This window comes from Malaclemys terrapin, chromosome 1 (genome assembly GCF_027887155.1).
Source record: "Malaclemys terrapin pileata isolate rMalTer1 chromosome 1, rMalTer1.hap1, whole genome shotgun sequence".
Classification (NCBI taxonomy): domain Eukaryota; kingdom Metazoa; phylum Chordata; order Testudines; family Emydidae; genus Malaclemys; species Malaclemys terrapin.
The window spans coordinates 56,144,464-56,160,584 of NC_071505.1; the positions used below are offsets into that span (position 1 = coordinate 56,144,464).

At 44.3% G+C, this 16,121-nt stretch overlaps 1 protein-coding gene across 3 annotated transcripts in view; it reads left to right on the forward strand.

Annotated features, from left to right (window-relative positions):
- The window catches only part of TMEM117 (transmembrane protein 117), a 348,666-nt gene extending 334,711 nt beyond the window's left edge, over positions 1-13,955 (forward strand). For all 3 annotated transcript variants that reach the window (XM_054024758.1, XM_054024774.1, XM_054024766.1), the window contains 2 exons: positions 61-190; positions 12,979-13,955. In XM_054024758.1, coding sequence (XP_053880733.1) covers positions 61-190; positions 12,979-13,619 — 771 coding nt within the window. In that variant the 3' untranslated portion in view covers positions 13,620-13,955. The remainder of the gene's footprint in view (positions 1-60; positions 191-12,978) is intronic.
- The last annotated feature ends 2,166 nt before the right edge of the window (positions 13,956-16,121 follow it).

Below are 16,121 nucleotides of genomic sequence, written 5' to 3' on the forward strand. Positions count from 1 at the left end.
CATTTTATATGGGGGGTAATATATTGTGAGAAGTTATTTTTTCTGTTCTTTCTTTAACAGGATTGGGAGTTTCCACATTTCATGGGTGATGTTGATGTAAATCTTCCTGGATTGCCATATGCACATCTGCAGTTCAAACTACCTTACTTCCAAAATATCTTCAAGGAAGAATATCACATACATATAACAGGTATGTAATCTTATACATGGTGATAGCTATCTCACATGGTACTCTTTTCTGTTGGGGTGAGTCTGTTGACCATATGATTTTTATTCAGATTATGTTTTTTCTTCAAAATAACCCATTAGTGAAGAGAACAAGAATATATATTCCATGAACCAAACAGGCCTACAGTTCTCCAAGGAGTTCACAACTTCTCATGTCATTAAATACTACCTATTGTTGCTGCAGAAATCATATGTATCTGAAACGATTCTCCTGGGGAATTAACAGTTTATTACATTTTCAGATCTGTTCCGCTTTCAGATCACTTTAATATGATATTTGATTATATTCTTTCTTAACTCCAGTCATTCTCATCCAGGAAAGGCTGTCTAGAGCTACACCTTTATCAGTCCTTTAACCAGAAGCAGACAGCAGAGTTATCACAAATCAAAAGGGGTTGTAGATGTTCTAAAGCATGGCGAATTTAGAAATAAAGGACCCAATCCTAAAGTACGACTGAGTCATGCTCAGTGCAAGAGCCATGAGGGCAAAGGGGGCTGTAAGATGTGGGCTGAAGGGTAGTAGTATGCCTCATGGAATAAGTGTGTGTGTGTGTGTGTTTCGGGAGAGATTATAATGTGAAAGGGGTTTCTTTCTGCGGTATAAGAAAGGGAAGCCATTCCATACATGGGGGCAGCATGGGACAAATACAGCAAATACAGGAGTTGGAGAATGTTGAGAATAGCAGTGTTGATAGAGCAAAGGAAGAAGATATGAGTGAAACAGTGATGTGGTGGCCAGGGTGGAGCTGAATAGGGCTTTGAAGCTGAGGGTGGGTAGTGTAAACTTGTACCATGGGCAAGTAGTAGAAACCATGGTAGCAGACAATATTATCCAGAAGTAAAGTGTAAGTGAAGGGGCCAATGATAGAGCCATGTGGGATTCCCATATGGAAGGAGAAAGAGCCATCAAAGAATAGGCCTAAGGTGAGGTAGAAAGTAGATGAACCATGAGAGGACAGGATCACAAAAGGCAAGGGAAAAGAAGTTGCCAAGAAGGAGGGATTGAAGAACAGTACTGAAGATCAAGGAAGATGGAACTGAGCACCTATGGCTCAGGAGGACATTTTGTGAGACTTTAGAGATGGCATTTTCAGTGAAACAGAAATCCGACTGGAGTGGATCTAGACATGAGCTAGAGCAGTGTTTCTCAAATGCGACCACCATGGCCGCATGTGGCCACCAGGGGCTTTTCTTGCAACCACAGCCTCCTGGTCTCTGATAGGGTGGGAGCAGCAGCCCCTCTCCCTCCCTGGTGCTCCTGGGGGGCACAGCCTTGGTGTTGTTTGTGCGGGCCGCCAGAAGGGGTTAGGCCTTGCCCCCCTCTGGAGACAGCTGGGGCATAACGCTGGAGGAGCAGGCAGCCGGTGAGTTCAGGCTTTGGGCTTCAGCCCTTGGGTAGCGGGGCGGCAGGCTCTGGCCGCAGGGCTTCAGGCTCTGTCCCTAGCCTTGGGGCTTCAGGCTCTGACCCCCGCTGCCTCCCCTGGCTACCCACTCACCCACTCACCCCCATCACCCCTGGTTCCTGATCCCTCGTCTAGGGCTTAATTCATCCCCAGATTTGCTGGGGCTAAGTTTGCTGTGAAAAGGGATACGTGTATGTTTAATATCACTTTTCACAGCAGACTTACTAGCGAGCAATAAATACGTTACAATGATTTGGACATGTATATGTGCATATTTAGTTGTTTTCCCTAAAGAACCCCTGATCTAGAGGAAAGGAAATCAATGCAGGAATTGTAAATTGCTCATTGAAAAGGAGGAGGGAGATGGGCTGGTAGTAGGAAAGACAGATGGAGGAAAGGGGTGTTTTGGGAGGTTGTGTTATATGCGGTATGCCTTAAAATGGAGAGAAAAGAGACAAAAGAGGTAGTAGGTAAGAGTACGGCAAGAGAGGCCAGTAACAGTGAAGGGATAGAGACAAAGGGATTGAAGGAGGGCTTGGAAATTAGGAGCATGTGTGTGACTTCAAGGCCACTATATAAACTAAAGGAGGAGAAAGTATGGGAGGGGCAAATGTGTACAAGAAGGGAGTACATAAATCTTCTCTTTGAAGTCAGCAAAGTCTTGGCTAGAGAGAGAAAGGAGAGGAAGCGAGAGCTCAAGGAAGGTGTCAAAAGTAGCAGATATATGACATGGGTTGTGGGTATGGGATTCAAGAACAGTGGAGAAGTCGTGGTGTTTTGTGAGGAGACGGTACCGAAGATGGAGAACATGAATTTGCTGTGGAGCAAGCGCGCAAGGTCCCTAGATTTCATCCAGGGCTGTTAACTATTGTTTGAGCAGGAGACAAGGAACTGGATGGGAGTGTGAACCATGGCTGATGGTTGGTGGGGGGAGACTGTGCAGTGACTGAAGGAGACAAAGGAATTAAGGGTGGTACAGAGTGTAGATGACAAAACAATGAATGGAAGAAAAGGGAATAAGGGGCAAAGAAGAGTGACGCAGGGATGCAGAGAAGTCAGGGGTATTGATGGTTGTTCAAGAGAAGGGAGAATGAGCAACATTAAAGAAAATAAGGTAGTGACAAAAAAACCCAACTGCAACAGCTGAAATCTTTCCTTTAACTACTGTCTGTGCTGCTGTTTGAAAACAGATCAGCTAAGGGAAATGGATACCTATGCATTATAGAGTTCTCTGCAGAAAAAAATGGAGACCTCTTTGATGTTTTGGAGAAGAGGCATTCTTGAATGAGAATGAGCTTGTGAATAGGGACTGAGGAATATTTTCTCTCCTGGCTAAGAATTAATAAGACCCATTTATTAGATTTACTAGACAAATCAATCCATTTGAGTGCATGTCACATACCCTGGATACTGAGTGCCTGTTTTATCTCAGTGCTACACCACCCTTCAGGATATCTAAAAACAGCTGTTAACATAGATGGCATGAGACCCTTCCTTTGGGTGGGTGTTTTACCTGGACCATCTGTTCTTGCTGTCAGCTCTCCATCATCTTACAGCATTTTCAAGCTCTAGTTACTGTGTGCAGAAAATAGCAATTCTTAATTCAAATCAAGGAGGTAATGAAAAAATCAGGAATAACCAATTAAAATATTTAAGACAATAGCCTAATAAGAATGCCTAATTCGAACAGATCTTTTTTGGAAAAGAAATTCCCTTTCTTGTTAATAATATTGGTGAAGTAGAGGAGTCTAGGGTTGGAAACAATGTTTAGTTTAGTATAGGGATGAGCTCAAGCTGCAAAATTGTGATCTGGATCCAGACTCTGAATATTGTCCACTCATGAGGTCTTGACCTGGGTTCATATTTTGATCCCTGGTCAGATCTGATGTGGGTGCAGCTGGTTTACATAGCACCCCCGCAGTGTAATCGGTTAGTAAAACCAGCCTAGTGAAAAAGCATGCCCAGGTAGCAGTAGTTCTGTGCTGGCCCAGAGCTGGCTGCCACTAGCAGAACATGGAAAAGGGGACATGACTGGAGAAAAGGGGGCATAGCTGGGCTGCTCCTTTGCTACCCGGATACTGGGCTGCTCTTTTGGCCACTTGAGGCTGTTGCAAGTCAGCCTAAATTAGAGCAGCGTGAAGATCAGGTAAGTGCAAAGGGTCGCTTAGCCACTTTTTCTCTGCTATGCTCAGTGTATTTTTGCTGCATTCAGTGCGGCTTGAAGATTTTGTGGTTATAATTCGCATGATTTTATCATAAGTCTTGTGTTATTTGGTGTTTTTCTTGGAGCCTGGAGTCACGTGATTACATGAGAATCTCAGCACCCACTTTAAAAAAAATAGACTTCATGATTGCAAAGAAAAGCTTTAAAGTACTACTTGAGTGCACCCCAATGGCTCAAAAAAACCCAATTCCACACCAAACAAACCCAGAAGACAAAAAGAACCTTAAATGTATTGTTTTAAAGCCAATCTCATGATTTTTGAACCTTTTGGAGTTGGCAATACGGCAGAACTAACATCTTCCGGTCCTTGTTCTCCTGCTTTAGTGTAATTGTCATTTATTATTTTAAAAAATCTCATTCTTCCTGGAAAGATAGTGTTGCTTCCTGCTTTAATTCTTTTGTACCTAGGAATTCCTAGTGTGTTTAGTCCATGTTAAATATTTTTTCCTGTTTTCAGCCTTGCTTTTATCTCTGAATATCAGAAAGAGCTTGAATTTTTGCATCTGCTTAAGTCATCTGGATTTCCCTTGACAGATGGTTCACTGCAGTGTATGTGCTTTCCTTCTTGGGCTGCCGTTTATGAAAATACACAGTGTAGCCTAGTTTCTACAGTACCCAGGGAAATCTGTACTACTTAAAAGTAAACATTGTTACTGAACCTTCATATTCTTTCGTTGTTAAAAATGCATCTAGAGGCCAGGCGGGTATTTTTTAATACCAACATATTATTCTACCACACAGAAGATCCAGAGTCTTGAGCTACCCGAACTCTGGATAGGGTTCAAGTTGGAAATGCTGTGTGTCAAGTGTCAAAACAGAGAGGTGTAGGGAGATTGAGCTCACCATTCACTAAGACTCCTTATTGGGTAGTTTTTGGAGAGGCATTAATGCCCATCTCAGAAAGGACTAGGCACTCCAGCCAGAGGTGAAAGTGTCTCAGTGCTGGTTGTCATCTGAATGGCAAGGATAGTTTGGGGAGGTAACCCAAAAGTAGCATGTCTAGGTCCAGGATGAGCACTGCCTGCACAGAGATGCCTGAGGGAGCCTGTAGGCAAAAATAGAACAGTTAGAGGCAAAAACAAAGCAATCCAGGCACACAGGTTCTGAAAGAAATCTCAGAGGGTTTCCTGTTTGGTTCAGCTGTGTACAGTATGTGTGTATGCATCTATCGAATAACATCAACATAACAGCAAAGCACGCAGCTCTCCAAGTGCGTTACAGAGATGTGTGAGCATTTTTATCCACATTACACATGGGGAAACTGAGACAAAAGAGATTACGGCCAATATTTTCTGAAGTAGACCCTGGTTTTGGATGTCTAACTTGAGGCTGCTTGAGCCTGATTTTAATACGTGCAGCCACAATTCCATTGGCCTCAGTGGGAACTGTGGGTCCCCAGCTACACCTGGGACAGGCTTTCAGGAGCAGTCTCGCAAGCTGCACCCACCAGAACAAAAGCACCTCAAATCAAAGGCCAGTTTTGAAAATTTGGGGCTGAGTGCCTTGCCCAGAGCACACAGCAAGTCAGTGTCATTGGGATTGCAACCCAGGTGTCTGACACCTGTGTGTACGTACACATGTGCCTTTGGAGACCTTTGAAAAGTGGGCATATTTCAATATTTAATGGACAAAGGTAGATGCAATGCTGGAAAGGGTCAAATGAAAAATCACGACTTTAACTGTGAGAGCAAATTCTAAGATAAAAGGTCCCCTCATTTTAAACATAGATATCCAGGAATATCTGATAGACTGAGGACTCAACCTTTGGATCCACTTGGGTCCCTTTGTGCTACTTTTCTGGTATAAAGGAGACATAAACCTGGCAAATCTGGGTAGGTGGGAATCCCCTTGTCACTCTAGTGGGAATCCCCAGGTAGTTTAGAGCCACACATAGTTCTTGTGTCTACAACACATTGTTTCCATTTAATTTACCAAACTGGCTCATCATTTGACCCACACAGCCATACCTAATGACATCAAGACATTAAAACAAACAAGCAAAAGAAAGAAAAAGAAATACAAAACAGGTGTTTGCAGTGTTTTGGTCCCAGCTGGAAGGAATATCATCTTAATCTAAATTGTGCTGTCATTTGTTCAGCTGATTAAAGACATGTTGGCTGATGTAGTAACTTTTAAAATTAATTTGTCTGTTGTTTTATTACTTTTCATCAGATACAAAAACAAAATTGCCTTGACAATCGCAGTTTTGAAAATCAATGTTTCATTACACCACCGAAATATAAAGGAACTAATATGCTAAAAACTGTGAAGTGAATGCAACATCATTAGAAGAGATAGTGAAATAACTTTATTAGAAAGGTTAATGGAAATAATAGATGGATTACTACCACAGCTCCATGCAGAGATACATTACACTTTCTCTGTGAAATAACAGGGGTATATAGCTAATAGCTAATGTAAAAATACAAAGTTTCTCATTTTCATTGACTGATTGCTTTAAAAAACACTTTTCAATTAAAAAAATTGTTCATATATAAGGTCCTCATCCAGCAAAGGCCTTACCCACTTGCTTAACTTCAAACACATGGGTAGGCCCAGAGATTTCAATGGCATGTATGTTTTAAGGATGTATGTTTACATACTTTGCTGGACCAGCAACTAAATGTTTTCCCATTTCCCAAATGTATGTTAGACGTTTTGTTTTGACTGCTTGATGGCATGTGCTTTCACCCTTGAGTGAGCACAGAGTATAATTACTCCATATAACAGTTTGTATATGAGGACAGAGTAAAAAGACTGGGACTGTTCAGCTTGGAAAAGCAGTGACTGAGGGAGGGAGATGATAGAGGTCTATAAAATTGTGAATGGTATGGGGAAAGTGAATAGGGAAGTGTTCACCTACCACACAAACCAGGGGGTCACCCAATGAAATGACTAGGCATCAGGTTTAAAACTAACATAAGGAAATACTTCACACAACGCACAGTTAACCTGCGGAAGTCATTGTCAGGCGATGCTGTAAGGGCCAAAATATAACTGGGTTTAAAAAATTAGCTAAGCCCGTGGAGGATAGGTCCAGCAATGGCTATTAGCCAAGATGATCAGGGACACAACCCCATGCTCTAGGTGTCCCTAAACCTCTGACTGCTAGAACCTGGGACAACAGGGGATGGATCACTGGACAAATTGCCCTGTTTTGTTCGCTCCCTCTGATGCATCTGGCACCAGCCACTGTCGGAAGACAGGATACTGGGCTCCATGGACCATTGGTTTGACCCAGTAAGGCCATTCTTAAACTCCCACTTCAGGCAGCTTCTGTGCTAAAGCCCTGCTGTGGGCAAGGCTAAATAACATGGTGGCAAAAATGCCAGCGGCCCCTGTACGCTAGTGCTCCTGACTTCATGAACACGAGCAGAGCTGAACCCATGCTAGGAGCATTGCTTACAACTATTTGTTTAGATGTGGCTGACATTAAGATTTCATAAGTGTGACTCCAGTTTCCCAGCTGCCGTTTTCATCTACAAAATGTGAAATACTGTAGATGAAAGCTAGAAATCATCAAATAGGTGGTTTCTAGTGGAGTCTTGCAGGGGTAAGCTTGGCTTTGGTTCAGTCCCATTTATTATCTTTATCATTAATCTGAGAAAAAAATTGCTGGTACTGGTCGCAGATTACACACAGATTGGTGGCGTAGTTAATAATGATAAGTCAGTCCTATCCAGCAATCTGGATTGCTTGGTTAGCCAGGCTGATTCAAACAATATACACTCTAACACATTATGTGAAAGTTGCACATCTAGGAACAAAGGCTAGCTGTCACACCTACAGGATGGGTTACTGTGTCTAGTGTAACCCCTCTTCAGAGTTTGCCAGCTCCTAGAGTGCCAGGCTGAGCATCAAGGGGGTTCTACCCTATGAATTACACCCATATGGCTACCAGAGCCTCCGACACCATTTCCCCACATGCTTGGAGTCAGTGGTGGGGACAGAATGGACTGGAACTTCCTGCTGAGCCCAATAATGAGGCGTCTGCATGGGGTGATCTGGAATAACAGTTGCTGGGCCAATGGTGAACCAGGGCTGCTCCACTTCCTCCCTGGGAGGGGTCAGCCTGACTCAGAGGCAAAGAGACTAGGTTTAGTTTCAGTTTTCAGCTTCTTTTGAGTTGGGAGCTGAGAGAGAAGCAGAACAGCTTAGGTCCCACTCCCCACTTTTGGGGGCTTTGAGCTGCCCTGGGATCCAGTCTTTGAGTCAGGCAGTTCCAGCCCTGCTGAGACCAGCATCCAGAGCGGCAAAGATCTGACCTGGTGCTGGCTACTAAGAACCAGCCGAGACCTCCACAGGACTCCGGACTGGGAGCCAGGTGAGCATTTTAGCACCTGGCATTTTAGCACCTGGGATGATCAATCATATTTGCGCCCCCTAAAGGTGACATGTGGGGGGCACACAGGGTCACGTGTTCCCCCCAGATTTCTGCCTCTCATTTAGCATAGAGATTTTCAAACTGTGGGGCATGCCTCGCTAGTGGTTGCACCCCACAGTTTGAAAACCATTGCCTCCTGCGAGGAGCCAGCAGATCGGAAGCTGGTGGGAGCTGCCCAGCTTGCTCGGACCCCTGGCTCTCTGTGCTATGGGAGCTGGGGTGCTGGCTGGCTGCCTGGAAGCCCTCCCTGCCCTGCTCCCTGAGCTGGGCCACCTCTGCATGGCCGGGCACTCCCCAGGCAGGGTGGGCAGCACTGCTCTGCGCTGTGCCCCTGACACACTCTTGCCTCTGTCCCAAAGGAGCCTGGTGCTAACCGGTGATCCCCCCTGGAGCCATGGAGCCTGGCTGCCATGAGATGCTCCCTGAGGAGCTCCCTGGAGTATTCATCCCCCTTGGGCACCTGCCTCTCAGCAACCCGGTCACACCCCAGTGCCCACCCAGGGACCTGCCATTGCAGCCGAGTCACTTTCCCCACACTCCCTGCGCACAGAGCAGAACTTCGCCTTGCTCCCCTTGGCTGCCCTGTCCCAGCCCCATGGCTTCCAGGCTTGTGGTCACACAGCCATTGCATGAGCCTGGTGCCCAGCCCCGGTGCTGGGGGCAGGCGGCTGCTGGCAGGGCTGACTCGCTCCCGCCAGCTCTGGAAACCAGGGCTGTGAGAATGGAGCAGCCTCTAGGGTTACCATATTTAATGTACCCAAATAGAGGACACTACTGGGAGTGCGGGGGGCGGGGGGAGGAACTGGAGGGGGTATTTGGGAGGGTGCTGGGGGTGTCTGTGTACTGGGAGGGATATTTAGGGATTATTGGAGGGGGCATTTGGAGGGCCCTGGAGGAGGTACCTGCAGCAGGGATATGCACTGGAGTTGGGCTGCCAGTGCTTGGGGGGGGGAAGGCTCTCACTTTCCCCCATTCTCCTATCCCCTTCTCTTCCCCCTGCCCTATCCCATCCCCTTCCTTCCCCACTGACTCTTCCACCCACCTCACCCCCCTTCCACCATATCCCACCCTCCGGCCCCCCCTTGCAGGCATTAACCATTGTATAGAAAACAGGATGGTGGCTATGTAGGGCGCCCAGCACATGTAGAAGGGAAAAACAACCAGCACTGGGACCCAGGAGGTGGCGTCCAGCTACAGAGGCACCGAACACCTGACAGGAGAAGCAGCTCTGGACAATCTCCTCCATTCCCAGCCTGGGCCTCTGTTTGAGGGGGCAATGCCCTCCCTACCCCAGCCTACACCATGGACTCCAGCCGACACTGCTGCACCCAATCCTGCAGGGGGAGGGGCTGGCACCGCTGGTCCTGATCTTACGCTGCCCCATTTTTTGCGCCCCCGCCGGCTCTCTGCCCTGGGTGGCTGCCCCTTTCGCCCCGCCCTAGATACGACCCTGCAAGGGAGGACCCTGCCCCACCCAGGAATGAAGACACAGTAAGAGGACCATTTTTGTTTAAGCTGCCCAACGTTGACAGCACTGCAGCACTTGTCTCTGGACTCATCTTCAGTGCACACTTGCCTGGGAAGCTGGTAGGCCGGGAGCTAGTAGTTGGGAAGAGCTGTGAGTGTTGGGAAGTGAGACATTTGTTGATTTGCTAATGTGCTACAACCTGTTTCTTGATGTGCTAGCACAAGGCAAACCTTTGCCTTCCCCACATCCTATTTTCCTGCTCCCAATAAAGTCCCCCTTTGTTATATTGTTGTTTTGGGTGTGTCATTCTTTTGCTGGGGTTCTGTTGCTGTATTTTATTGTCTCATATGTACTAGATTTTATACTCCTTGCCCATTAGTAGCATTATGCATTTTTTCCCAAGGGGCATGTTTCTCTGGCACAGTGAAGAGTCACCTTGGGTGAAGGCATCCAGCATCAGAAAAAAATAACAGGATCCTAGTCACATGAGGAGAGGGGAAAAGCCACTCTAAGTGGCCAGCCTGAGGGAGGAGGCTTGGGCTATGCTTCGAGGGAGGGGCTACACTAGAAAGAAGCCACTCTAAAAAGAACGTAGCTGGATAAGCACATGAACATAAGCTCACAGTGCAATTCTACATCTAAGAGGGTTAACATAATCCTGGGATGCAATGAATAGAAGAATTGTGAGTAGGAAAGTGGTGTGAACTCAGTATATGGCATTAGTAGACTCTTACTGAAATACAGTATTCAGTTGCGGGCTCCACACTTTAAGAAATGTGTTGAAAGACTGCATATGGTTCAGAGATGCGCCAGAAGAATGATTCAGAGTCTGTAAAACTTGCTTTGTAGTGAGAGATTTAAGAAGCTTAATCTATTTAGTTTATAACAAAGAAGGTTAAGAGGTAACTTGATCGCAGTCTCTAAGGCACAGATCTTTAAAGTATTTAGGGGCCTAACACTCATGGGATAGGTGTTAAGCCCCTAAATACATTTGAGGATCTGGACATAAGCACCTACACCAGAAGGATATTTCTGATAGGAGCTCTTTAATATAGCAGACAAAGGCATAAGAAAACCCAATGGCTGGAAGCTGAAGCTAGACAAATTCAAACTAGATAAAGGGCAAATATTTTTAACAGTGAGGGTATTTAACCATTATAACAACTTACCGAATGATGTGGTGGATTTTCCATCACTTGAAGTCTTTAAATCAAGACTGGATGTCTTTCTAAAAGATATGCTGTAGCCCAACTGGATGTTATGGACCTGATGCTGAAATTATTTGGTGATGTTCTTTGGTCTGTGTTATGCAGGAGTCTAGACTCGTAATGGTCCCTTTTAGACTGGACATCTATAGCTCTATACAGGAGTGGCAGTCTCAGTATAACATATATTGCGTTATGCTTAATTTTTTCCCTAATTTCAATCTCTTCCATTACTCCTCCTATTCCTCTTCACTTGCAGGTGTGTCAGCCTGAAGGAAAGTATTATACTCTTCCTACAAATGCCCATAACAGTCCACCCATTTTCTACCATCCCCTTCACCTAGCAAGGCTCTCTGCAGAGCCGCCTGCCTTGTTTCCATAGAAACAAAAAGCACAGCAACATAGCCTGTTTCTCATGGTGCCAATCAGAGAAGAAAGCATGTGAGGAGGTAGCTCCTCCAGGCAGGCTGAAGAGGCATTAGAGGACCCTCCTGAATGCAGGTGATGGCCTCATAGCCTGTGTGGGAGGAGGTGTGAAAACCACTAGTGAGCCTATTTCCAACTCTGAGCTTGGCATGCAAACCTAACTGTATGTGCAACCCAGCAGGAACCTTTACATTCAGAGTGAAAAATATAGCAGAGGTTTGATGATGAGTGTGGTGTCATAAAATATTACAAACCAGGTTACTGTTGCAGTCAGGACTGCAAAGGTAACTGACAGGCACAAAAGATGTTTTGGGTGCAATAAAATCCTAGTTTTTCATCTAGGGGCATGGTGGTTTAGAATTTGTATTTGTGTTTCTTGGTGTTTTGTGTTTATTTTAAATTTTTATGAGTATTATTAATGTCTCAGGGACCAATTAAGGGACTAAAGTAATAGGAAATATGGGGCTAACTTCTGCTCTCAGCTATGCTGGTGAAAATCCAGAATAATACCAATAGCTTCAGTGGTGTTCGTGAGGACTTATAATGTTGAAACTGACAGCAGAATTTCCTCCCTGGTTTTTCAGTAATTTAGTTTCTGGATAGGGCAATGCCACAAGAAATTTAATGCTCATGTTTATTCTCATCCAGAATGGCCATCTGGTTTAAAAAAGCCCTTTAAAAACATAAATACAAATACCAAACTATAAGGGGTTACTTTACTAAGACATTCAAATTAATGGCAGAACATGAGTGCACAGCCTGACAGTAATTTCAACCACACCACCGATTACCAAACCAATAAAGTAACTCATCTTTGAGATTCTCTTTCATGTGTATATTTTTATTTACTAAAAATTAATATCAACATTAGTGATGACTAGCAAAACTACTCCTTAGTGTCTTATGTGCAAAATCACATAATGCAGGAGTTAGATATACTTGTGCATCCACGGTCCTAAAATGTCTTTAACTGTATGTGATGAGTTCTTGGACACTGCTAATACAATGTCAAGGTAAGATCTTTAGATGGTTCCAGTTAATAAGTAGGCTCTGACGATACTGCAATGGCATCGATACAAAGAATAGAGTTAGTAAAGTAGTATCTTGTATGTACTTTGTATACCATATCTCAGAACCCCCATACCTCCCACGTACATATGTCTGGGCTTCACTGCATGAGAACTAATCAATCACAGTACATACTATTAAAGCAATGTAATTGTCATCCTTTCAAAGCATCTCACAACTAGCATACAAAGAGTTCTATCAAATGTAGCCTTTTCAAGGAGAATTTTCATGCAACTATTTTTAAAATCCTGAAATGAGTTCTTTTTAGATTGATTGATGTAAACCACATCACCTAATGGTTTAATCAACAGGTCACCTACAAACTGCAGTGTGAATTCAATTGATATACTGTTGTACTGTTTTACAAAATGATTTATTACGTGCCTAGACATAATTATAAAATACTAAGAGAGATTCAAGAATAAATCTGGGTCTGCTGAGAATTTCATTATAACTTTGTTTTACAGGTTAATTGAAAGAAAATTTTTATCTGAGGGGCATTTACTCTATCGGCCTGGTTGTGATACTTATAAAAAGGACATCCGATGACACTGTTTTCTTTTTTCAAACAGGTAAATGGTTTAACTATGGAATTATCTTTCTGGTTTTAATCCTGGATCTAAATATGTGGAAGAATCAAATATTTTACAAACCTCATGAATACGGTCAATATATTGGTCCTGGACAGAAGATCTACACAGTGGAGGACTCAGAAAGCTTAAAGGACCTTAACAGAACCAAGTTATCCTGGGATTGGAGATCAAATAACACAAACCCTCTGACTAACAGGACTTATGCTGAAGGAGACATGTTCTTGCATAGCAGATATACAGGGGCTAGCCTTGATGTCAAATGTCTGGCCTTTATTCCATGTTTGCTGGCTTTTGCTTTGTTTGGGTTCTTCATCTGGTTCTTTGGGCGATTTCAGAAAACCGAGCAAGGCATGGAGAATCTGGACAAATCATACACAAGAATGAAAAGGAAGTCACCATCAGACATGGGAATGACACGAGAAAATACACAGGTTTTAGTGGAGAAAACTTTAAGTTTTCAAGATCCACATTTAGTATCCATAAAATCAGACTTAAGTGAAATTGTCTTTAATTCTTCCCTTCTAACTTCTGAAAACTTGAGCTTACAGTTGAGTGAACAAGACAGCCCATTACAACCAATGACAGAGGCTTCTGCCCCTAAGAGTGATCCCATGACCTAGAGCAAACTACCCAGAAAAGAAAGATTTAAATAACCAATTATTGTGAGAGTTCAGTTTTTGTAAGTTAAGGTTTACATAGTGTTTAGCACAAGAAATATAACCCATACCACAAAGGTGCTCAACATGCTTTTTCTAGGAATTTTGTTTTCTATTTGTATTATAATATATGTGCCTACTGTATAGCTAACATTCCTTTATAGATTGCTTCTCAGAATTGCACAAACTATTTATTAATACATTGACGTTACTGTATAATAGTGCATTCAATGAATATTTGCAGGTATAAAATTCTAACCGTGGTGGTGCCTTGAAACATTAAACTGATTTTTAACTCAACACCAGAAGATATAGAGAACAATTCTTCTGACCTATTTTGCAAGGGTTTTTTTGCATGCAATTATTTAGAATGTCATTTGATTTCTTACCAATAGATGTAGAGACTTCTGAAGAAAGGTTCCTGATAAGATGTCACACTAAAGGTTGACTTTGTTATTTACTAAGCTGTAGAGTCAGTGACTTTGATAACTGGACTGCAGAGAAGCATTTTGATTACCTTTTAATTTTGGCTGGCTGGCTGCCAAATACAAATACAGCTTCATAACAGAGTAACAGTAGAGCGATAATGCAGCATAGGTCACTACTTGTGAAAACAGGACTTTCTCTGTCAGTAATTGCAATTAGATGATAATGCCAATTATGTTTTTTATAATTAAAGATAAACTTCTACTTGATTAAAAATCCTGCCCTTCACCTTTCAGAAACAAAGGTTAAAATGCATGGTTAGAGCAAGAGTCACATATCCCGTCATCAACACAAATCTGTGCAATGCCAAAGAACCAGTGCAGTGCTTACAGGAAAGAACACAGAGCCCATAGCCTTCAATGTTTATACAACTTTGTGTAACTTGGTTTGGGATACATTATACTGGGAAATGTACAACATAACTCACAGCTTTAACTTCTTCAAAGACTGAAGCAATGGTGTGGGGGCTGGGGAGTGACTGCATGGTATAGATTAGCTAGGGTTACCATATTTTGTGCCTCCCAATGGAGGACACTCCCGGGGGCCCCGGCCCCGCCCCCAGCCCCGCCCACGCCCACGCCACAACTCCGCCCCCTCCCAAAGTCTCCGCCCCCTCCCCTGCTTGAAGCCTGAAGCAGGTAAGGGGGGAGGAGGCGCGGCCCAGGCTGGCCCCCCGGCGGCTCCAGCCTGGGTCGGCTCGGGCCCTGGCCGACCACCCCCGGTTCCCAGCCCCGCGGGCCCGGCTCCCCGACCCCGGCCCGGCTCCCAGCCCCGCGGGCCCGGCCCGGCTCCCCGACCCCGGCCCGGCTCCCGGCTCCCAGCCCCGCAGGCCGGCTCCCGGCTCCCAGCCCCGCGGGCTGGCTCCCAGCCCCGTGGGCCCGGCCCGGCTCCCCGACCCCGGCCCGGCTCCCAGCCCCGCGGGCCCGGCTCCCCGACCCCGCGGGCCCGGACTGGCCCCCGGCCCCGCGCCCAGCCCGGCCCGGCACTGCGACCCTGGCCCCCGGCCCGGCTCCCCGGCCCGGCACCATGCCCCCGGTCCCGCACAAAGAGGCCCCGGCCGAGCCTCCCGATTTTCCCGGACATGCCCGGCTTTTGGGGATTTCCTCCCGGACGGGGATTTGAGCCCCCAAAAGCCGGACATGTCCGGGAAAATCCGGACGTATGGTAACCCTAGATTAGCACATGAATTGTCTTGAATCTTTTTTGCCCCTTTCAAGAATTAAACACTGTCCATTAATAAATAATAGAACCCAGCAGCAAAAACATGGAGGAATTGTTTTTGCAGCCTTTTTAAAGGCTACTTGGAATCTGAATTCCTCTGCTGTCTGTTCAAACTATATACACTAAAAACATAGCAAATCTAAAAAGCAGAAAAACCCTGACTTGCCTCTAATTTAGTTTCATAAATTGTTGTTACAAGTTACTAAATAAGAAGTCATTTTAAAGTCTGAATTATTTCCCTGTCAGTTACTGATGTTGCTGTATTTTGTCTTCATGATTTTTTTTTTATCTCCGTTGTTTTGATCTATCTACTTTTAAGTTTTCAGCATGGTGAATTTAGTATGCATAATAGAACTATGCATTTATTATCTGTCACTTGAGAGCCAATTTAATAAACATCATTCAACAATTGTTTATCATGTGGCAGGAACCTATGCTCTGTTAGGTTTTTTGTTTTGTTTTGTTTTAACATTTCACCCATACTTTGTCCTATTTAGAATCATAAATATTTCTGGCATTAAAAAATACAGGCATCAAAATCATTGTAATATCAAAACCAACCATTTTGCCTACGGAACAGTTAATATTTTATCAAGAGAAAGTTTCCTTTTTAATGAGGCTGAATTTTTATCCACCAGAAATTATAACTATAAAAAAAATCTATTATTAGCATTTGGTTAGTGCAGCCTGTAAACTTGTTCAGTCTATTTAAGATAGAACTTATATATTCAAAGCCAAGCTACTAACTACTTATAGTAA